This window comes from Chelonia mydas, chromosome 24 (assembly GCF_015237465.2).
Source record: "Chelonia mydas isolate rCheMyd1 chromosome 24, rCheMyd1.pri.v2, whole genome shotgun sequence".
Taxonomy (NCBI): Eukaryota; Metazoa; Chordata; order Testudines; family Cheloniidae; genus Chelonia; species Chelonia mydas.
This window is the reverse complement of record NC_051264.2, coordinates 10861056-10879800: the sequence shown is the minus strand read 5'-3', so window position 1 is coordinate 10879800 and position 18745 is coordinate 10861056. Positions and strand designations below refer to the sequence as shown.

Below are 18745 nucleotides of genomic sequence, written 5' to 3'. Positions count from 1 at the left end.
TACCACTTCAAAAGTTATTTTTCCTCCCTTGGTATCCTGCTGTTTAATTAAATTGTCTCATTAGACTGACCTCACACTTGGTAAGGCAACTCCCCTCTTTTCATGTATGTATACCTGCTCCTGTATTTTCCGCTCCATGCATCTGATGAAGTGGGTTTTAGCCACGAAAGCTTATGCCCAAATAAATCTGTTAATCTCTAAGGTGCCGCAAGGACTCCTCGTTGTTTTTACAAAAACAAAATCAACCAAAAAAATCAAAACATGCAGAGCACCTTATTTGTGTTTCTGGTCTGTTTGGGTCTAGTAAAGAATAGAGACAACTGCGCATTACTTCTTTTTTTTGCAGACTCAACAATAAAAGTAAACTCCTACATAAATAAATAACAATAATTTGGACGTGAGTATGCACATATTTATGTTTTTCCTAAAATTAAATATTTTAGGAAAAATTGTCAGAGCGGCCACCAGACACTTCATTGTGAGAACCCCTGCACTAGGTGGTTACAATGTACCTCTCTGGCCTTAGAATCCACAGGCTATGCTTGGGGCTCTGCTCCCCATAGGGACACTGGCCCTGAGGTTCTCCTCCTCCTCCCCCCCCCCCCCCCCCCCCCCCGCCCCCAGACGGGACAGAGGGATGAGCTGTCCCCGGGATTAGACCTGAGGTCCCTGATCCACCAGACCACGCTGCCTTTGCTGCCTCGTGTGTTCTTTGGGTGACCCTCTGGCTGTGGCTGACCTGGAGTACCCCGGGGGGGGGGCTCTCAGCCCTGAGGGATTTCCGTTTGAGGGAGATGTGGAGGGGTTTTGTTGTAGTTGAATGCCAGAGGGAAAATGGCTCCACTATAACAAATTGTGAGGGGAAGGGGGCCTGCTTTCCTGCTAGCATGGGGCAGAGGGGGGCCGTGAGAACCCCCTTCCCCTGCAAAACTCAAGAATGGAGACTTCCCAAGCTGCCCTGTGTCACTACATGCGGTGCTGACAGGCATGGGGGATGTGATGAGTTCTGTGGGGCTCTGCAAAGCCCAGCCTGCCCTGTTAAATGGACCAGTTTTCTTTCTTTAAAGAAGGGAATTTCCCGGGGCTCTGTCTGCTGCTTTGCCCGGCCTTGTGGTAGCTCAGGCTTCGCTTTTCCTCTGCATCGTCAGACGTGACCTCATGCTAGGGGGTACAGGGCAATGGCCACCCCCCGAGAGACCCCAATGCGCACGCCGAGCATGAAGCTCCCAACATGGGGCACCAGCTGGGATCTGCCCTGCCCAGTGCAGGTGGCTGAACAAGGCCTTGCGCACTGCTCGCACCCTTGCCGTGGGGTCGAGCTGGGGCCCAGGCCATGCGTGGGGAGATTTTACCCCAGAAGCTCCCTGCCTCTCCCTTTGTTACAGGGGGAGTGCCAAAATCCAGCAGCCAGAGGGGAGCGGTGTCCCCTCCTACCCAGAGCCGGTGATGGGGAGGTAAAAGGCAGACCCATATAGGGCTGAGCAAAGCAACACACTGACCATCTCCTTCTAACCCCCTCCTTCCCACAGCTCTGCGCCAGGCCTCCAGCGTGGCCCAGGAACCATCTCTCCGGGCGACTCTGGAGCTCCAGGGCCGCACCAGCAGCCTCGACGAGCAGGCCCAGCAGCTGGATGCGGAGATCAACGAGCTGATCCAGCAGTGGGAGCTCAGGGCCGAGGATGAGGAGTTGGAGGACACGGCCTCTTCCGTGCTGCTGAAGAGTAGGTGCCCTTGGCGCATGGTGCCTATACCGCTGTGAGCTCGCCGGCTCCCCAGCCCAGGGAACTTAGAGCTGGGTGATCCCTGTCAGATCACCTGCAGCCGCAGCAGGATGGTTCCCTACAGACCGTCCCCAGGGCTCTGTCCAGTCTGGGTTTAGATGCTGCTTGGCCCAGTCCCTCTCCAGTAGCCAGTTCCCCCAGCCCTGGACCTCCTAGCACAACAGGGAATGTCTGCTTTGTTCAGACACCCCCAAGGCTCCTACCTCTCCCCTTGCCTAGCCCCAGTCCCTCTCCCGGCCCAGTGCTCCCCCAACTTTGGTCTGGCTCAGGACTGTATAGTAGCTCTGAGGCCAACATGCCACTTCCTATCCTTGCCTACTCGCACAGAGCCCAGCAGAGTGAAGGTGGGTCCCAGGCCAGGGTTAGGGAGAGGAGCCAGGCACTGAAAGCGCCAGAGATGTGCCCCTAATCCCAGAGACCCACCTGGGCGTGGCTTGCCCTTTCCCCTGCATCTCCCTGCCCGGTGGCTTTGGCAGGGCCAGGTGTCACTCTGAGCTCCTGCCCTGATGAGACACCCCCAGATTCCCACCCAGTGTGCTTTCTGCGCAGGTAAATGGTGCCGGGGTGACCCCATGGACCTGGACGACGAGTTCATCCGGGAGGACCCTGCCTACGACGCAGACAGGGTGGAGAGCAAGGCTCTGGAAGCAGGTGATGGGGGAGAGGATGTCACTGGGGTGACCTGAGTCCTGCTCAGCCCACCTGGCACAGCTCAGAAGGGGCCGTTGGGCTCCTGCCATGCCAGCACAAGCAAGGTAGGAGGAGGGATGACCTGGTTTGATCTGCTGCCATCACGGTGCTGCCCAGCTCTGTGAGAAGGGCCCTGAGTGCAGCTGGGCACCTGGGGGTCCCTCGTAGAGGGAGATGGCTGGGCAAAGACTCAGGGAGGTACAGGGCATACCCAGCTCCGTGCTGGGGCTCTGCAGCTTGCAAATGCATATGGGGATCCCTGTTGGGGCCTGAGGCAACACCTTCCTACGGGGGGGTGGGGAGAGCAGTGGCCTGTTGTGCACAGATCTCGAAGGGCCTGGGCGAGAGGAGGGGAGGTGCAGCAGGGGAGGTGCAGGCGGGAAGCCGAGTGATCTGGGGGCTGTGGTGCTCTGCCTGGCACTCTCCGTGCTCTGCAGTTGCTGCAGCCCCTTGAGCCTGGGATCCTGAGGTTAGGGGAGTTGGGCACAGCAGCCTTTGGGGATCATACAGAGCAGCTCTGCCCTGTGTCTCAGGGAACCCTTGCCCAGCCCTGCTCGCAGGAGACCCTGACATTTCGCTAACCACTCAGCTCGCTAGCTTCTGAGCGACCGCCACGGGCCAAGCCCAGCCTTGTGTCACGTGCCAGATGCAGCATTTATTCGCCGCTGGGTAAGTGTGGAGCTCGCTGCCCAATGGGAGGGGACTTGGGAGCTCCAGCTGCAGAGGCAGCTCTGCCCCGCCGTCCGTCGGGATAACGCGGGCAGCAGCACGCGCCCTGTGGCATTTAACATGCAGATGGCTCTGGAGGGTGGATGCTTTCAGTCTCGCAGGTGTCGCTTGGGTGTACGTGCCAGATTGTCTCCGGGGTTGGTGCCACGGGGCGCTGGGAGCTTTCCCAAGCTCAGCACGAATGGCACTAACCGTGGCTGCTGACGGAAAAGGCCTGGTAATCCATCTGAGCAGTGCTGCTCTGGAGCCGGTGACTGAGCCACGACCCAGGCGATGGGGCTCCCTCCCCATAGCGGGGAGAAGATTCCCAGCCCCATAGACCTTGTCGTGGGAAAGAACTCCCTAGTGTTCAGCATAAACTGTCTCTGGTCATCACGTCCTATTCTCTGTGCCTCATCCCGGCCTCCGCAGAACCCCCAAACACTCCTTTCCCTCTCCCCACCCCGCCATGGCCTCCACAGGCCCCTCTGGGCTGCAGCCTCCACTCCCCTCTGCGGAGATCCTGCTCCAGACCTTCGCCCTCATGCCCCTGCATGCCCCTCCCCAGGTGCAAAACAGCTCCCTGTCCATCTAACACTGGCTTCCTGTGGCCCACCCAATAAACTGGCTGTTGAGGGTACAAGAGCTGTCTCCTCTGCAGCTCCCCCAGCTTCTGGCACTAGGACAGAGAGGGTCATTTGGCCACTCTGGGAGCCTGTCAGCCAAGGAGCGAGTTGTTGGGGTGCTTTCTCTTGTGCGTGGCTGGACACCAGGCCACTGAGCCAGCGGGAACTGGGGATCAGGAATCCAAATCCCTGTAGCATCCAGACCCATAAAGCCCAGGGCGTTTTAGGTTGTTACAGCAGCAGCAGTAGGCTGTGCTGTGGTGCGCGCGTGCTCTGCCCGGGGCCGGTGGAGAACTAAGCGTCTCTCCAGAGTCCTCGTGGCTTTGTTGTTTCTCGCTCTTGTGATTTTTGGAACCTTTGGGGCTAGTTGGCGCTGCCGATTCTCGGTGTCGGATGAGCCCATTATTTCGGAGCCCTGCTGACTGCTGGGGAAGCCTCCGAGCCCCTTGAATTAGGATTCTTTGAACAGGAAACGGCATCGGCCACGGAGGCAGCTGTGGAGCTGGGCTGGGTTTTGGGAAGTTGTTGTCGTAGGCTTTTAAAAAATAGCCATTAAGTGTTAAAGGAAAAGCCCCCTATAGCAGCGAGGCTGTGCTGGCCCCAGCATCAGCTCCTCTGGAGTAGAGCCACTGAGCAGAATGTAGCAAGAGGGCTTGATTTCCAGCAACACACGCCAGAACCGTGCGTCTGCGCTACACATGCAGATGCCAGAATCAGGCAGGCAGTTGCCACGGTCGTGCCTGTAAACTTCCGTTTATGCCTCTGCCTGGCTCTTGGCATGCAGTTGGATGCGCAGCTGTGGTGACTGCCCAGCGTGCATTGTGCTCCCAGCCTGGGATTTCCCAGAGCCCCCAGCTTTCAGCGGGAGCCAGGTTAGACAAGTGCTGAGCACTCCTGCAAATTCTGCCTGGAAGCTAGGAACCAGGCAGGAAACCTCCACCTGATCGGTCTGATCTAGAGTGAGCCTGGGCGAATGCACGTCCCCGCTCAGCTGGAACTTGCATAGGGACCTGAAAATGGTGCGATTGAACATGGTACTAGAAAATGATACCCATCAACTTCCCGCATGCTGGGGATGAATTGATGAGAGTGTTGACAGCCTCTGCACTCCAGTGCATTCAAATGGCAAACTTCTCTGGCACACACTATACCATCATCTGTTGGCTTCCTGTGTGGTTCTCACTGCATTTACACAGACCGTTCAGTGGCGTTTCTCTCCTGGGTGATTTGCCGTGCTGGGCTGTGTGCTACCTTGCATGTTGCTCGGCCTGCATAAGGCCTGTGTTGAAGGAAATAGCTTTGTCAATGGCATCCGTTGTTACGAGATTGCTCCCTTGTGAGCTGCGTCTGGCTGGAAAGTGTCTGGTTGCTGCAATCCTGCTCAGCGGGTAGCCGGGCATCTGAGAACTGCTGGGCTACTCTGCTTTCAAGTTTGGCTTTTTTAGTCTGGCGTGAGCAGTTGTCACAGCCCTGTGCTCCTGGGGTCCCTGTGCCATGCATGGGCTAGTCGGCTCAGCAGAGGTCCCATCACGAATATGTGAAACGTGTTTAACAAACCCAGGGGCCCTCTGGGTCCATTATGTCCGTGAGTATATAATGCTGCCTTTCGGAGCTGGTCGTGTTTCTCCTGCTTTGTGCTGCTGTGAATGATGGCCCAGGGAACAGGCCCAGGGAGGGTCTGGCCTAGTCACTGGAGAATAGTAATCGTGTGTTGTATCCATAGGCCTCGGCCCAGATGATGATGATGATGAGCTTGGTATTGTGGCCCCTGCCCCTGTACGCAGGCACTGGACAAACCTGTCCATAGTGCCATTCTCCTCTCCTGCATTACCCCAGTGACTGTGACCTCCAGTAGTTCTTCGAGTGATTGCTCATGTGTATTCCACAATAGGTGTACATGCTCGCCACATGCACCGGTGCCGGAAGTTTTTCCCCTAGCAATACCCTTAGGGGAGAGTGGCCCCCCCCCCTCCACACGGCGCCTGCCCAGCGCGGTATAAGGGGGGCTGCGCTCCCCCCACCCTCAGTTCCTTCTTGCCGCCAGTGAAGGGGCGTTGGAACTGCTGAGCTCCAGGGAAGGAGGAAGATCCTGGGAACTAGAGGCCAGTCAGCCTCACCTCAGACCCTGGAAAAATCATGGAGCAGGTCCTCAAGGAATCAATTCTGAAGCACTTAGAGGAAAGGAAAGTGATCAGGAACAGTCAGCATGGATTCACCAAGGGCAAGTCATGCCTGACTAACCTAATTGCCTTCTATGACGAGATAACTGGCTCTGTGGATGAGGGGAAAGCAGTGGACGTGTTGTTTCTTGACTTTAGCAAAGCTTTTGACACGGTCTCCCACAGTATTCTTGCCAGCAAGTTAAAGAAGTATGGGCTGGATGAATGGACTATAAGGTGGATAGAAAGCTGGCTAGATTGTCGGGCTCAACAGGTAGTGATCAATGGCTCCATGTCTAGTTGGCAGCTGGTATCAAGTGGAGTGCCCCGAGGGTCGGTCCTGCAGCCGGTTTTGTTCAATATCTTCATTAACGATCTGGAGGATGGTGTGGATTGCACCCTCAGCAAGTTTGCAGATGACACTAAACTGGGAGGAGAGGTAGATACGCTGGAGGGTAGGGATAGGATACAGAGGGACCTAGACAAATTAGAGGATTGGGCCAAAAGAAATCTGATGAGCTTCAACAAGGACAACAAGGAGCTTCAACAAGGAAGAATCCCATGCACCGCTACAAACTCGGGACCGAATGGCTCAGCAGCAGTTCTGCAGAAAAGGACCTAGGGGTTATAGTGGACGAGAAGCTGGTATGAGTCAACAGTGTGCCCTTGTTTCCAAGAAGGCCAATGGCATTTTGGGATGTATAAGTAGGGGCATTGCCAGCAGATCGAGGGACGTGATCGTTCCCCTCTATTCGACATTGGTGAGGCCTCATCTGGAGTACTGTGTCCAGTTTTGGGCCCCACGCTACAAGAAGGATGTGGAAAAATTGGAAAGAGTCCAGCGGAGGGCAACAAAAATGATTAGGGGACTGGAACACATGACTTATGAGGAGAGGCTGAGGGAACTGGGATTGTTTAGTCTGGGGAAGAGAAGAATGAGGGGGGATTTGATAGCTGCTTTCAACTACCTGAAAGGGGGTTCCAAAGAGGATGGATCTAGACTGTTCTCAGTGGTAGCAGATGACAGAACGAGGAGTAATGGTCTCAAGTTGCAGTGGAGGAGGTTTAGGTTGGATATTAGGGAAAAACTTTGTCACTAGCAGGGTGGTGAAACACTGGAATGGGTTACTTAGGGAGGTGGTGGAATCTCCTTCATTAGAAGTTTTTACGGTCATGCTTGACAAAGCCCTGGCTGGGATGATTTAGTTGTGGATTGGCGTTGAGCAGGGGGTTGGACTAGATGACCTCCTGAGGTCCCTTCCAAGCCTGATATTCTATGATTTGCTGCAGCTCGTCCCCAGAACTCTTCGTTTGTTCAGTAGTACCTGTAGGTAGTTAGCTAGCTAATTCAGTTAGTTTAGTTAGTCATTGAGCCCGGGCCGGGGCATGCCCCGTGCCCCAGGCTTTAAGTCATGTGGCTCTTGTAGGCGCTCTATGCTGAGGAGTGACCCGCACGCAGATTGTCTGCGCTGCTGGGGAGAAAGGTGCAAGATCTGCAAGTCTTTCAAGCCCCGGACCAAAAAAGAAAGGGACATTAGGCTCCGGGCCATCCTGATGGAGTCCGCGCTGGCCCCGACCCCGGCACACTGCTCCGAATCGGTACCCGGCACCACAGCGTCCGGTACCATCATGCAGTCAGCACCTCTCCCTGTCCACGGGGCACGCCAAGAGGACCGGAAAGACTCCCTCTTCGCAACGGCACCGAGGGAAGTCTGGGACAGAGGGTAGGCCCATGTCGGGTAGGCTCCATCGGCCTTTAGGCCTCCGACTCACGCTGAGCTGAGTAGCCCGGCCCCTTCGGAGCAGGCCTCTCCAGATGTCTGGATGCTATCTACGCCCGAAGCCCTACAGGCAGCCAGGGACGTCATGTCCATGCCAGTGCATGGAGTTCCACTGATGTTGGCCCCATGCTCCAGGGGCAAGCCGTTGCTGGGATCACTGCAGTCGCCACCGGCCCGGTACCGGTCTCGGTCGAGGGAATGTTCCCAACACCCCTTACTGCCCAGTGACCGTTCAGGGCTCAGTCCACATGGATCGCCCTCAACGCCGGCCAGACTGTCCGGATGGGTGCCGTCTGACTGGGACTCCCGGCACCGCTCGTTTTCACAAAGCGAATATCGACATGACCGTGGGGGACGTTGCCAATGGTCCTCGTCTCGCAGGAGATACCACAGTCGGTCACAGCACGATTGTCAATGTCGTTCCTGCTCGGACTCCCGTTCCAAGTCCCCGCCAAGGCACTGTAGCCCTGGGCGTCAATCGCCAGCGTCTCTCTAACGCGGGTCCACCCATCAAGGCCGTTCACAGAGCAGCTACTACCGTCGGTGCTGCTCCTCCGCGTCGAGATCACGGTCCTGTGGCCAACGTAGGTCCCGGCACCGCCGATTCTCCTGGTCCAGAGGCAGCAGCGGATCATTCGCCAGCCCGGCCTCCCCTCGCAGCCGCCTGTCTACACGCCAAGCTAGCTAGCCAGCCAGCCCGGCCAGTGCCTCAGCAAGCGCAATGGCACCAAGCGTCGTGGCTGGCCCAGTGGGCACTGTGGCCTCAGGCACAGCCCCCGGCAGGGGCTCACTCGGTGGCCGGGGCCTCGAAAGCACTGTCGGCGTCCATTTTTAGACAGCCAGAAAAAGGTCGGTGGGATCTGTGTCCTCGGTACCGTGCCCAGAGTCCGACCAGGTGGTGGATCCTCTGGTGCCGGACGACACCCAAAGCACTTCATTGGCTTCGTCCTGCCCAGAGGAGCTGATTGCGGCCCTGCCTCCCTCCGTCCCTCAGGAGGACTACTGGGCTCACCAAGACCTCCTAAAAAGGGTGGCAGCAAGCCTCCACCTCCAGGCTGAGGAGATGGTGTGAGGCTCTGCAGGAGGTGGGGCGGCTCCTGGACCTAGGAGCTATAGAGGCGGTGCCCAAGGAGTTCCTGGGCAAGGGGTATTACTCCCGATATTTCCTTATCCCGAAGGCCAAAGGGGGGCTCAGGCCCATCATAGACCTGCGAGGCCTGAACCACTACATGGTGAAACTCTAGTTCCGCATGGTTTCCCTGGCCTCCATCGTCCACTCCCTGGATCACGGGGACTGGTATGCTGCCCTCGATCTACAGGACGCGTACTTCCACATCCACATATTTGAGGGGCACAGACGCTTCCTCCGTTTCATGGTGGGACAGAGTCACTACCAATTCACGGTCCTACCGTTTGGTCTGTCCACTGCCCCCTGGGTCTTTACAAAGTGTATGGCAGTGGTAGCGGCCAACCTCAGACACCAGGGGTCCAAATATTCCCATATCTGGACGACTGGCTAGTCAAAGGCATCTCCCGGTCGCTGGTGAGGGATCATGTGGCACTTCTCCTGTCCACATGTACTGCCCTGGGCCTGTTGATAAACAGTGCCAAGTCCACGTTAGTCCCGGTCCAATGCATAGAGTTTATCGGGGCGCTACTGGACACGACATCAGCCAGGGCCTCTCTCCCACCAGACAGTTTCGAGACCCTGAAAGGGCTCATCAACTCGGTCACAAGGTTCCCAGTGACGACAGCCAGGGCTTGCCTGCAACTGCTGGGTTACATATCTGCGTGCACATATGTGGTCCGTCACGCCAGAGTCAGAATGAGGCCCCTCCAGCTCTGGCTGGCCTCGCGGTTCTCCCAGGCCACAGACAGAATGGACAAAGTCCTCACCGTGCCGAACTCTGTGATCACCTCCCTGCGGTGGTGGTCAGTCCCAACCAACATGCTCCAAGGGGTCCCGTTCAGAGTCAGGGCCCCATCTTTGGAGCTGGTGTCCGACGCGTCGGACCTGGGTTGGGGGGCCCACGTGGGGAACTTTCAGACCCAAGGCCTGTGGTCTCTACAAAACCTACCCCTTCATATAAACTTCAAGGAACTCAGGGCGGTGCGACTGGCATGTATGGCCTTCCGCTCGCACCTGGAGGGCAAGGTAGTCAGGGTCCTCACAGACAACATGGCCTCGATGTTCTATATCAACAGGCAAGGAATGTGAGGGCGGATCACTTGAGCAGGGATTTTTCCTCTCCGCACAAGTGGTTTCTACACCTGGAATTGGCTCACCAGCTCTTCCGAAGGTGGGGTACTCCCCAGGTGGACCTATTTGCGACCCAGCAGAATGGACAATGCCCCTGGCTCTGCTCCGGGGGGGACTAGGGAGGGGCACTATCTCCGATGCCATTACCCTGTCCTGGTGAGGCCAGCTCCTCTACGCCTTCGCCCCGTTCCCTCTGATCAGCAAGGTCCTGGAGCAAATAAAGACGGACAAAGCCAGGGTCCGCCTCGTTGCCCCGGCAGCATTGGTATGGGACCCTCTCAAGGCTGGCGGTAGCTCCGCCATGGCAGTTGACACTCCACCCGGATCTGCTCTTTCAGGACCAGGGCCACCTCCTCCATCCCAACCTAGCAATGCTTCACCTCACGGTGTGGCTGCTCAGTGGCGAGGAAAGGACATGCTCGGAACGGGTTCAGCGCGTCCTCCTCGAAAGTAGACAGCCCTCCACTCGCCGCTCCTATGTGGCGAAGTGGTCTCGGTTTTCGAGGTGGGCGGCAGGCCAGGGTGTTTCCCCGACGGCCGCCCCGATCCAGCTTATCCTTGATTACCTCCTGCACCTGAGGGCCCAGGGACTGGCGCCCTCGTCAGTCAGAGTACACTTGGCGGCCATATCGGCCTTTCATCCCCCGGTGCAAGGGCACATGGTGTTTTCTCATGGTATGACCGGCCGGTTCCTTAAGGGTTTGGACCGTCTCTACCCATATTCCAAGCCCCTGGTTCCACAGTGGGACCTAAACCTGGTGCTGGCTCGTCTCACGGGGGCCCCGTTTGAACCACTGGCCATGTGTTCCTGGTCTCAGCTCTCGTGGAAGGTTGCCTTCCTGGTAGCTATCTCGTCGGCCAGGCGGGTCTCGGAGCTCAGGGCCCAAACCGCCGTATACGGTTTTTCATAAGGTCAAGGTCCAGCTCCCCGCGTTCCTCCTGAAGGTGGTCTCTGCCTACCACATGGGTCAGGACATTTTTCTGCCAGTCCTATGCCCCGAGCCTCACGTGACTAGTGAGGAACATCATCTCCACATGCTGGACGTGAGATGAGCTCTGGCTTTCTACCTCGAGCGGACCAAGCTATTCAGAAAGTCTTCACAACTGTTCATCACCTTGACTGAGCAGGCGAAGAGTCAGCCGATTTCCACACAGCGGCTTTCTAAGTGGATCACTTTGTGCATCCGTTCCTGTTATGAGCTGGCAGGGGTTCCCCCGCTGCCCGCTGTGAGGGCAGACTTGACTTGGACGCAGGCGTTATCAGCTGCCTTCATGGCCCACGTCCCCATCCAGGATATTTGTAGGGCCGGCACGTGGTCTTTGGTTCACACATTCACCTCACACTATGCAATCGTCTCCCAGGCCAGGGATGATGCCGGATTCAGCAGGGCGGTACTCCATCCTGAGAACTTGTGAACTCCTACCCACCTCCAACAGATACAGCTTGGAATCACCTATCGTGGAATACACATGAGCAATCACTTGAAGAAAAAAGTTACCTTTTCTTGGGGGGAGGGATAGCTCAGTGGTTTGAGCATTGGCCTGCTAAATCCAAGGTTGTGAGTTCAATCCTTGAGGGGGCCATTTAGGGATCTGGGGCAAAAATTGGGGATTGGTCCTGCTTCAAGCAGGGGGTTGGACTAGATGACCTCCTGAGGTCCCTTGCAACCCTGATATTCTATGATGTTCTTCAAGATGTGTTGCTCATGTCTATTCCACATCCCATCCTCCTTCCCCTCTGTCAGTTGTCTGGCAAGAAGGAACTGAGGGTGGGGGAAGCGCAGCCCCCCCTTATACCGCGCCAGGCAGGCGCTGCTCCAGGGGTCATGGGGGGAGATGCTCCCCCCTACGAGTACTGCTTGGGGAAAAACTTCCAGCACCAGTGCACATGGCGAGCACGCACACCTATTGTGGAATAGACATGAGCAACACATCTCGAAGAACACCAGTTACGGAAAAGGTAACTGTCTTTTTCCTATAGCCAAGGGCAGATCTCCAAGGGGAGAGCTCTTTTCCGCTAACAGATGCTATGGTGCCCATGCAGTGAGTTCACATGCAGTTGCTCGCTCAGAATTAGCGAATGCTGATGCCACAAGCTCAGGTGTCTAGTTGTGTTTTCATAGCTGGTACAGATATTCCTGCTTCCAGGCTGTGACCGTATGGGAAGCACTAGGGGAAAAGACTAGACAGCCAGCCAGCAAGACCCCAGTTCAGCAAGGCAACGAAGCACATGGTCAGTCCCAGAGGTCATCAGGACTCCTCCCAGGCTCAAAGTGAGGCCTGTACCGAAGGAATCTGCTCCCAAGGCTGTAAAGTGTCAGGGAGCTAGAGTCTGTTACTTGCCTGGGTCTCTGTTTGTTCCCTTCCCAGCCCTGACAGGGAGGCCCCAGACCGCCATGGGATTGAGCAGGATTTATCTCATCTGCCAGGTGGCCGGAGCTCCCTGGAGCACACACTTGAAGGAGCCCAGGGCTCCCTCAGGGCATGTCCGTGTGGAAAAGCTTCCCCGCTGTGCTTAAATGAGTGCAGTTAGACTGGTGCAAACCCCCTTGTGGCCCCTCTGGCTCCAGGATAAAAGTGACTTTGGAGGGCTTTAGCTAAACTCCTTCCAAAGCGACATAAGCTGAACGCTTCCCCTTATCCCAGCATGAGTGTTAATGGTGGGGGGCATATGGCACGCTGGTTCAGCATTCACCGGGGGCATATGGTGTACTCGTGCAGCATCCCCCAGGAAGGGGGATCCGTATGGGGCGCCGGTGCAGCATTCACCAGGAGGGGGGATCCATATGGGGGCGCCGGTGCAGCTGTCACTTTACATTGCACTTTACACCTGGCTTATACCGGTATCGCTTTCCCGTGTAGACGAGTGCTCATGCGTGGAGCCTGGACTGTGGCTGAGTACTGGCACAGAACGGGGTCCTGAGCTGCGTGCCCAGTGCCAGGGTATCCCAGGCTGTTCTCTTGGCAGAGCCAGGAAGGGCCTTACTGCAGAGCTGGGGTTAGGCTCCTGCCACCCCTGTGACCAGTGGGGGTTGGTGGTGAGGACTCCCCCACCTGGCCAGCCCGGGGCTGCCCCTGCTGAGTGAGGCTGCACATGTGCAGTGCTGGTTCTCTCCAATCCAGCTCCCCTTGGAGAGGAGCGTGAGACCCACAGCTGTGGGGAAGGGGAAGGGACCCCTGAGGGGAGGGACTTGGGAGCTGGGGGTGGATCCACCTGGGGGCTGCGCTTCCTGATGCTGAGCCCACAGCTGGATGTGTCAGGAGGCAGCACAGGGCGAGTATGTATGCTGGGGAAGCGGGGAGGGCAGGGGCCCGGCAGGCTGTACCCAGCGCCCGGCTCAGGGATCCAGGCGAGCGCTCCCTGCCCACCACCCACCCCCAACAGGAGGAGGCATACAAGGGGGCGGTAAGTGTGAACAGAGTGAGGAAGCGTGTGGGAGAACGAGGGAGAGGGGGCCAGTGAAGAAATGTGTTCTGCGGGGAGTCAACTGCACTGGGAGATCGGTTCGGTTCCCAAAGTCGGGGGAGAGTTCGTGGGTCCTTTCCTGTCTGGCTGTCTCTGGTGGGATTCAAGCACCAAGTGGTCAGTCTGATTGTTTAGGTCTGTGGCTGAGACCCCATCTCATGTGTAGACCCTTGTCCTGAGATCACCCGTATCTTCCCTGGGTGGGGGGCTCTGCTCCAGGTGTCACCATCTGAGAACCTCCCAGCTGGAGCAGGATGGAGACTCGGACAGGGCCTCAGTAGCAGTTCCTCTGTGACCCATATGCAATCTCGGGCAAAGCCACGCTCCGGGCTGTCTGGGGGAGCAGCAGTGTCTGGCTCTGGGGCTTCAGGTGTTGTCCTCAATCCCCACTGGGCGCCTGAGCGCTGTGCTGGGCCAGCTGGCAGGAGTGGCGTGGTGGTAACGCAGGGGCATGGGAACAGTGCCCTCATTCCGTCCCCGCAAGTGCTCAGGATGCCCTTGTCGGCATTTGTCAGGGTTGAGGCCTGTGTTTAACTCATCCACCAGTGACCAGCTCTGGGCTTGGCTGCGTTCTGAGCTCCCCTCCGAGGCGCTGAGAGCAGGGTCTGGAGGGCAGCCGTGGGTTAGTGGTGTGGGGCTGAAGAGCAATTGGGTGAATGGCTGAACTGGGCCAAGAGCATAAGAGGTGGGGGAGGCTGAGACGCCAGGTAAGCTGCTCCACCAGATGCAGCCTCACCAGGATGGGCATTTCACCATGTGCCTCTCTCTGCAGATGATGTAAAGGGCCAGGCTGGCAGCCCAGCAGTGCCACCTTCCTCTCCCTCCTCCCCTGCCCAGTCCTCGGAGGGTGCCCCGGACAGCCAGGGGGGCTATTCCCTGAGACCCAGGGGCCCTGCAGAGGAGCGTTCAGCAGAGGAGGAGGAGGGAGACTCCCCTGGTGGCTCCACGGAGGAGAGCTCAGCAGAGGGGGAGGAGGAAGATGCTGAGCCCCCTCCGCAGCAGCAGAGGAAGCAGGGTCCCCAGGGAGGGACGGCTCCGCGTGTCTACCCATGCCCCACCTGCGGCCAGAAGTTCGCCAACAGCAGCAACATGCGGAAGCACCTGCGGATCCACACGCGGGAGGCGCTGTACTCATGCCATGCCTGTGGCAAGTCCTTCACTGACTCCTCCAACCTGACCAAGCACCAGCGCGTGCACAGCGGGGGCCGGGAACGCCCCTTCAGCTGCTCCAGGTGCCCCAAGGTCTTCGCCTCGGCCCCCGATCTGCAGGAGCACCTGCGGCGCCACGAGGGCATCCGGCCCTTCCCCTGCATGGACTGCAAGCGCAGCTTTGTGTCGCAGGCAGAGCTGCTGGCGCACATCCGCAGCCACGTGGGGCAGCCCCAGACCCTGGCCCCCAAGCCCTTGCTGCGCTGCGAGGACTGCGACAAGAGCTTCGCCGGCCCCATGCTGCTGCGCCTGCACCAGCGTCGCCACAAGGCCTTTGTGTGCGACGAATGCGGCGCTGTCTTCACCCTCGAGTTCAAGCTGCTCTTCCACAAGAGCTTGCACAGGGGGCCGCAGACCTGCGCGCGCTGTGGGGTGCAGTACACGGGAGGGCACTTCTGCCGGGCCCAGGCCCAGGCCTCCCAGCCGGCACAAAACACCACCAGGAGTCCAGGGACAGCGTCACTCCGAGTCAGGGACCCTGACCATGTGTCGACAGCAGGATCCACCCTGGCCAGGCCCCCAGCCCCACTAGCAGCCAGGTCCCCAAGCCCTGCCCCAGCTGGCCCCCCAGGCTCTGCCCTGGCCAGGCCCTCAGCCCCACTAGCGGCTGGGCCCCCAGGCTCCGCCCTAACCAGGCCCGCAGCCCTGGCCCCACTACCGACTGGGCCCCCAGGCTGTACCCAAGCTGGGCCCCCAGTCCCACTAGCGACTGGGCCCCGAGGCTCTGCCCCAGCCAGGCCCCCAGCCCCAATAGCCGCCAGGCCCCCAAGCTCCATCCCAGCCCGGCCCCCAGCCCAAGTAGCAGTGAGGCCCCACAGCTCAACCTCAGTCTCAGGCCCTGGCCTCTGTCTCAGTCCCCACAGCTCAACCACATCGATGGCCCTGGCCCCTGTCTCAGTCCCCTTGACCATCCCTCCCTCAGACCCAGTCACAGGAGTGATAAGTAACGGTCTGATCCTACTGAATCCGGCAACCTTGCCTCCAGGCACCAAGATCATCCTTCAGATCCCACCCCAGATGGTCGTGCCCCCCAGGGACACAGGCACGAGAGCCGGGAGTACCGACGCACATACTCGGCAAGGACCGGTGCCCGGAAGGATGCGAGCGCTGCGCCCAGCCCCAGGTACTGTATACCGACACCTGGGCACAAGGCTTCACTGTCGGGCAGGTCGGCTCCTGCTTCCCAGCCTCCGCTGTCAGCTACTGCAGGGAGGTCGGGCCCCAGAGCAATTCCCGTGTGGCCCCATTTGTTACAAAAGCTCGGTGTGGCTTGTGCCAGCAAGACGGCTGCCCTGCCTTCCTGGCTAGGGCTGGGCCATGCCCTGTGCTGAGCATGGAAAGGGGGGGGATGTGCCAACCACAAAACGAGCCGATTGCCTCCCTGCCTGGGGGGGCTGGATTCATGTCACTTGGGGCCCAGGGAAAGCACTGGAAATATGGAGGATTGCCCCAAGCACATACGCCTTTCTGAGCAAGGGAGGCTCTACCGTGGCTCTCCTTGCTTAGAGTTGGGGGGAGGGCAGTGAGGGGGGCCTTTTAAGGGGGAAAGGTTAGGGGGTCAGCTCCAGAACTCCCTGCTGAAGTCATGGGGGTGCACAGATTGATGGGACATCAGAATTTGGCCCTCACCTCCATCGGGGACCCCCTTTCCATCGGGTTCGGGGGCCGAATCCTCTGTCTAACTCCTCTCCCCTGCCAGAGCATGCTTCCTCCTTGGGGGCTGGGCCCTCACTGCCCATTCAGAGGGGCTGATATTTGGACCAGGAAGGGTCGTCCACCCGCCACCTCCCTGACCTGTCTCCTCTTTGCTTTGCAGCCAAAGCTCAGTGGCCAGCAGGAGGGCAGTGCGGTGAGCTCACCAGCAGCAGGACGGCAGCAGAGAAGGAGAACGAGGTGCAGCCCCTGCCAGTGGCAGCCCCATCCCAGCCCCTGCAGCCCCCCCCACCATCAGCCCCCCTGCAGCCCCCCCCTCCCTCAGGCCCACCACTGCTAGCTCCCCCACAGCCCCTTCAGCTGCCACCACCCCCGCCACCCCCTTCAGCCCCTCCACAGCTGCCAGGCCCCTCCGAGGCGCTCTGGGCTGAGCAGGGAGCGTGGCACAAACCCTACAACTTCCGGCAGTCCCAGCCCCAGGTGACATACGCGGAGCAGGGAGCAGGGGAGGGCAGCGACCCCGGGGGAAGCTCTGGGGAGGACTGGGCAGGGGAGAGCGGGGCCGAAGAGGACGAGGAGCTTGAGCCTGTCCCGCAGGGGAAGAGGCGAGGCCGGCCCCCCATGAAGCAAGGCCAAGGCCGGCCCCCCAGGAAGCGGAGGCGAGGCCGGCCCCCCCTGGGCCCCTACATCTGTGTGGTCTGTGCCAAGCGCTTTGTGTACCAGAGGTCACTGAAACAGCACATGCGGCTCCGCAGGCACCATCCCTCCTGCCACCAGTGCCACGCCACCTTCAGCGATCTCCCCGGGCTGCAGCTCCATCTGCTCGGCCACCGGGGGGAGGGCACGGCATGAGCGGGCGTGGGTGAGGCTCAGAGCACACCACTGCTGTGCCTACCCCCCGACCCCTGGGGGGGCCCTCAGTGCAAACACCCCCTTGCTCTGCTCCTGCAGCCCCACCCCATTGCAGAGCAGGTAGCGGTGTTGGGGTGTTTGGACTGAGCTGTCTGACCATCCTGGGAGAACCTGCACCCAGATGTCTCTTCTCTGGCCTGGCCTTCCACGTGCCACTCTGCCCTGGCACCCATGGCATCCTCGGGTCCTCCACCCCTTGGATTCCCCTGTGTCACGGGGGGGAGGGCCGGGCCTCTTCTCACCTGAAATGCTGCTGCCCTCTCAGTTACTCCACCGCATAAAAAGCTGCCCTGAGGCTCGCTGGGGGCTGTGTGTGCTTTGTGTGTTAGGGGTGGGGACCAGTGTCTTGTTTTTACATGTCCCCCCCGCATGGCCCAGCTTGGACACAAGAGTGGAAAGGCCCCTGCCCCGCCCCTCTGCCTTAAGGGGTCAGGTGGAGCAAGACACACACGACTGATTTTATTTTTTATTATTAAAAAAAAATGTTTTTAAGCAAATTGTTGTATTTGTGAGTCTCCTGCCTGCTCGGCAGACCATGGCCAGCCTTTCAGGTGGCTGCTGGATTCAGGTGCCTTGGGTCTGGGGAGCCCGGCAGAGCCCTGGTCTTCCCAAGCTGCTGAGAACCTGCCCCAGTCAGCACAAGGTCCCCAGCTGGGCTCCCCCAACCAGTGGCTGCCTGTGTGAATTGATCCTTGTGTGGGGGCTCCTGGTTCCTGCAGGGCCCTGTGTCCTGCTGCTCACTTTGCAAAGCCCCTGCCAGCGCTCGTGGCTGAGCAGAAATTGCCATCTGTTCTGCCAGGTTTCAATTGCAAGGGGGGAAGTGTCCCCTATGGGGCTGCAGGGGGGTTAGTGCTCCATGTCAAGACATGCGGAGGGGGACTGCTGGTGTACTGAGAGCTCCCAGGCTGGGCTGGCAAACAGCCCCAACCTCGTCTGAGTTATTTGGGGCAGAATGGCAGGTAGAGGCCCCAGCCACTGTCAGGCCTTGCACAAACTTAGTAAGAAACCAGCCCCTGCCTCAAACTGCTTGCAGTCTAAAGGGACAAGACCAGAGGTGGGAGAGGACACTGAGGTGCCAAGAGGGGTGAAGTGAAATGGCCCTGGTCACATGGCAGCTCAGAGGCAGAAGTGGATGCGAATTGTCCAAAAGTGTTCTTGGGGGGGAGTTCAATGCCAAGTCACTGAGGCAGAAGCTTTTGTGGGAATGTGTCTGTATATAGCAGGCGCAGGGTGGGATGGTTCCAGGGCATATCTGAAAACAAGAGACCCCTCGAATAGCTCTGTGGTGAAGCATCCAGCTGGGATGTGCCTGATTCCAAAGAGGGACTTCAATATGGCTCTCCCAGGGAGGGCCCTGGCCATGGGGCTGTTGGCTGTAACATGCTGCCATTTGAATGCCTGGAAACACAGGGGCCTCCCCGGCTGCTGTCGTCTCTGTTATTGAACTAGGAACTCACCCACAAGCAAGCTGTGTTTAAAAGTGGCTGGGAAAGCACGTCC

At 58.7% G+C, this 18745-nt stretch overlaps 1 protein-coding gene across 6 annotated transcripts in view; it reads left to right on the top strand.

Annotated features, from left to right (window-relative positions):
• LOC119564216 (zinc finger protein 628) overlaps positions 1-18106 on the top strand; it is a 51333-nt gene extending 33227 nt beyond the window's left edge. For 3 of the 6 annotated variants that reach the window (XM_043535401.1, XM_043535400.1, XM_043535399.1), the window contains exons 5-8: positions 1530-1721; positions 2331-2432; positions 14244-15803; positions 16497-18103. In XM_043535401.1, the coding sequence (XP_043391336.1) occupies positions 1530-1721; positions 2331-2432; positions 14244-15803; positions 16497-17185 (2543 nt within the window). In that variant the 3' untranslated portion in view covers positions 17186-18103. Of the gene's footprint in view, positions 1-390; positions 498-1529; positions 1722-2330; positions 2433-14243; positions 15804-16496 lie in introns of those variants that run through there. The other 3 variants (XM_043535403.1, XM_043535402.1, XM_037883468.2) reach the window with 3 other exon arrangements.
• Positions 18107-18745: the final 639 nt, after the last annotated feature.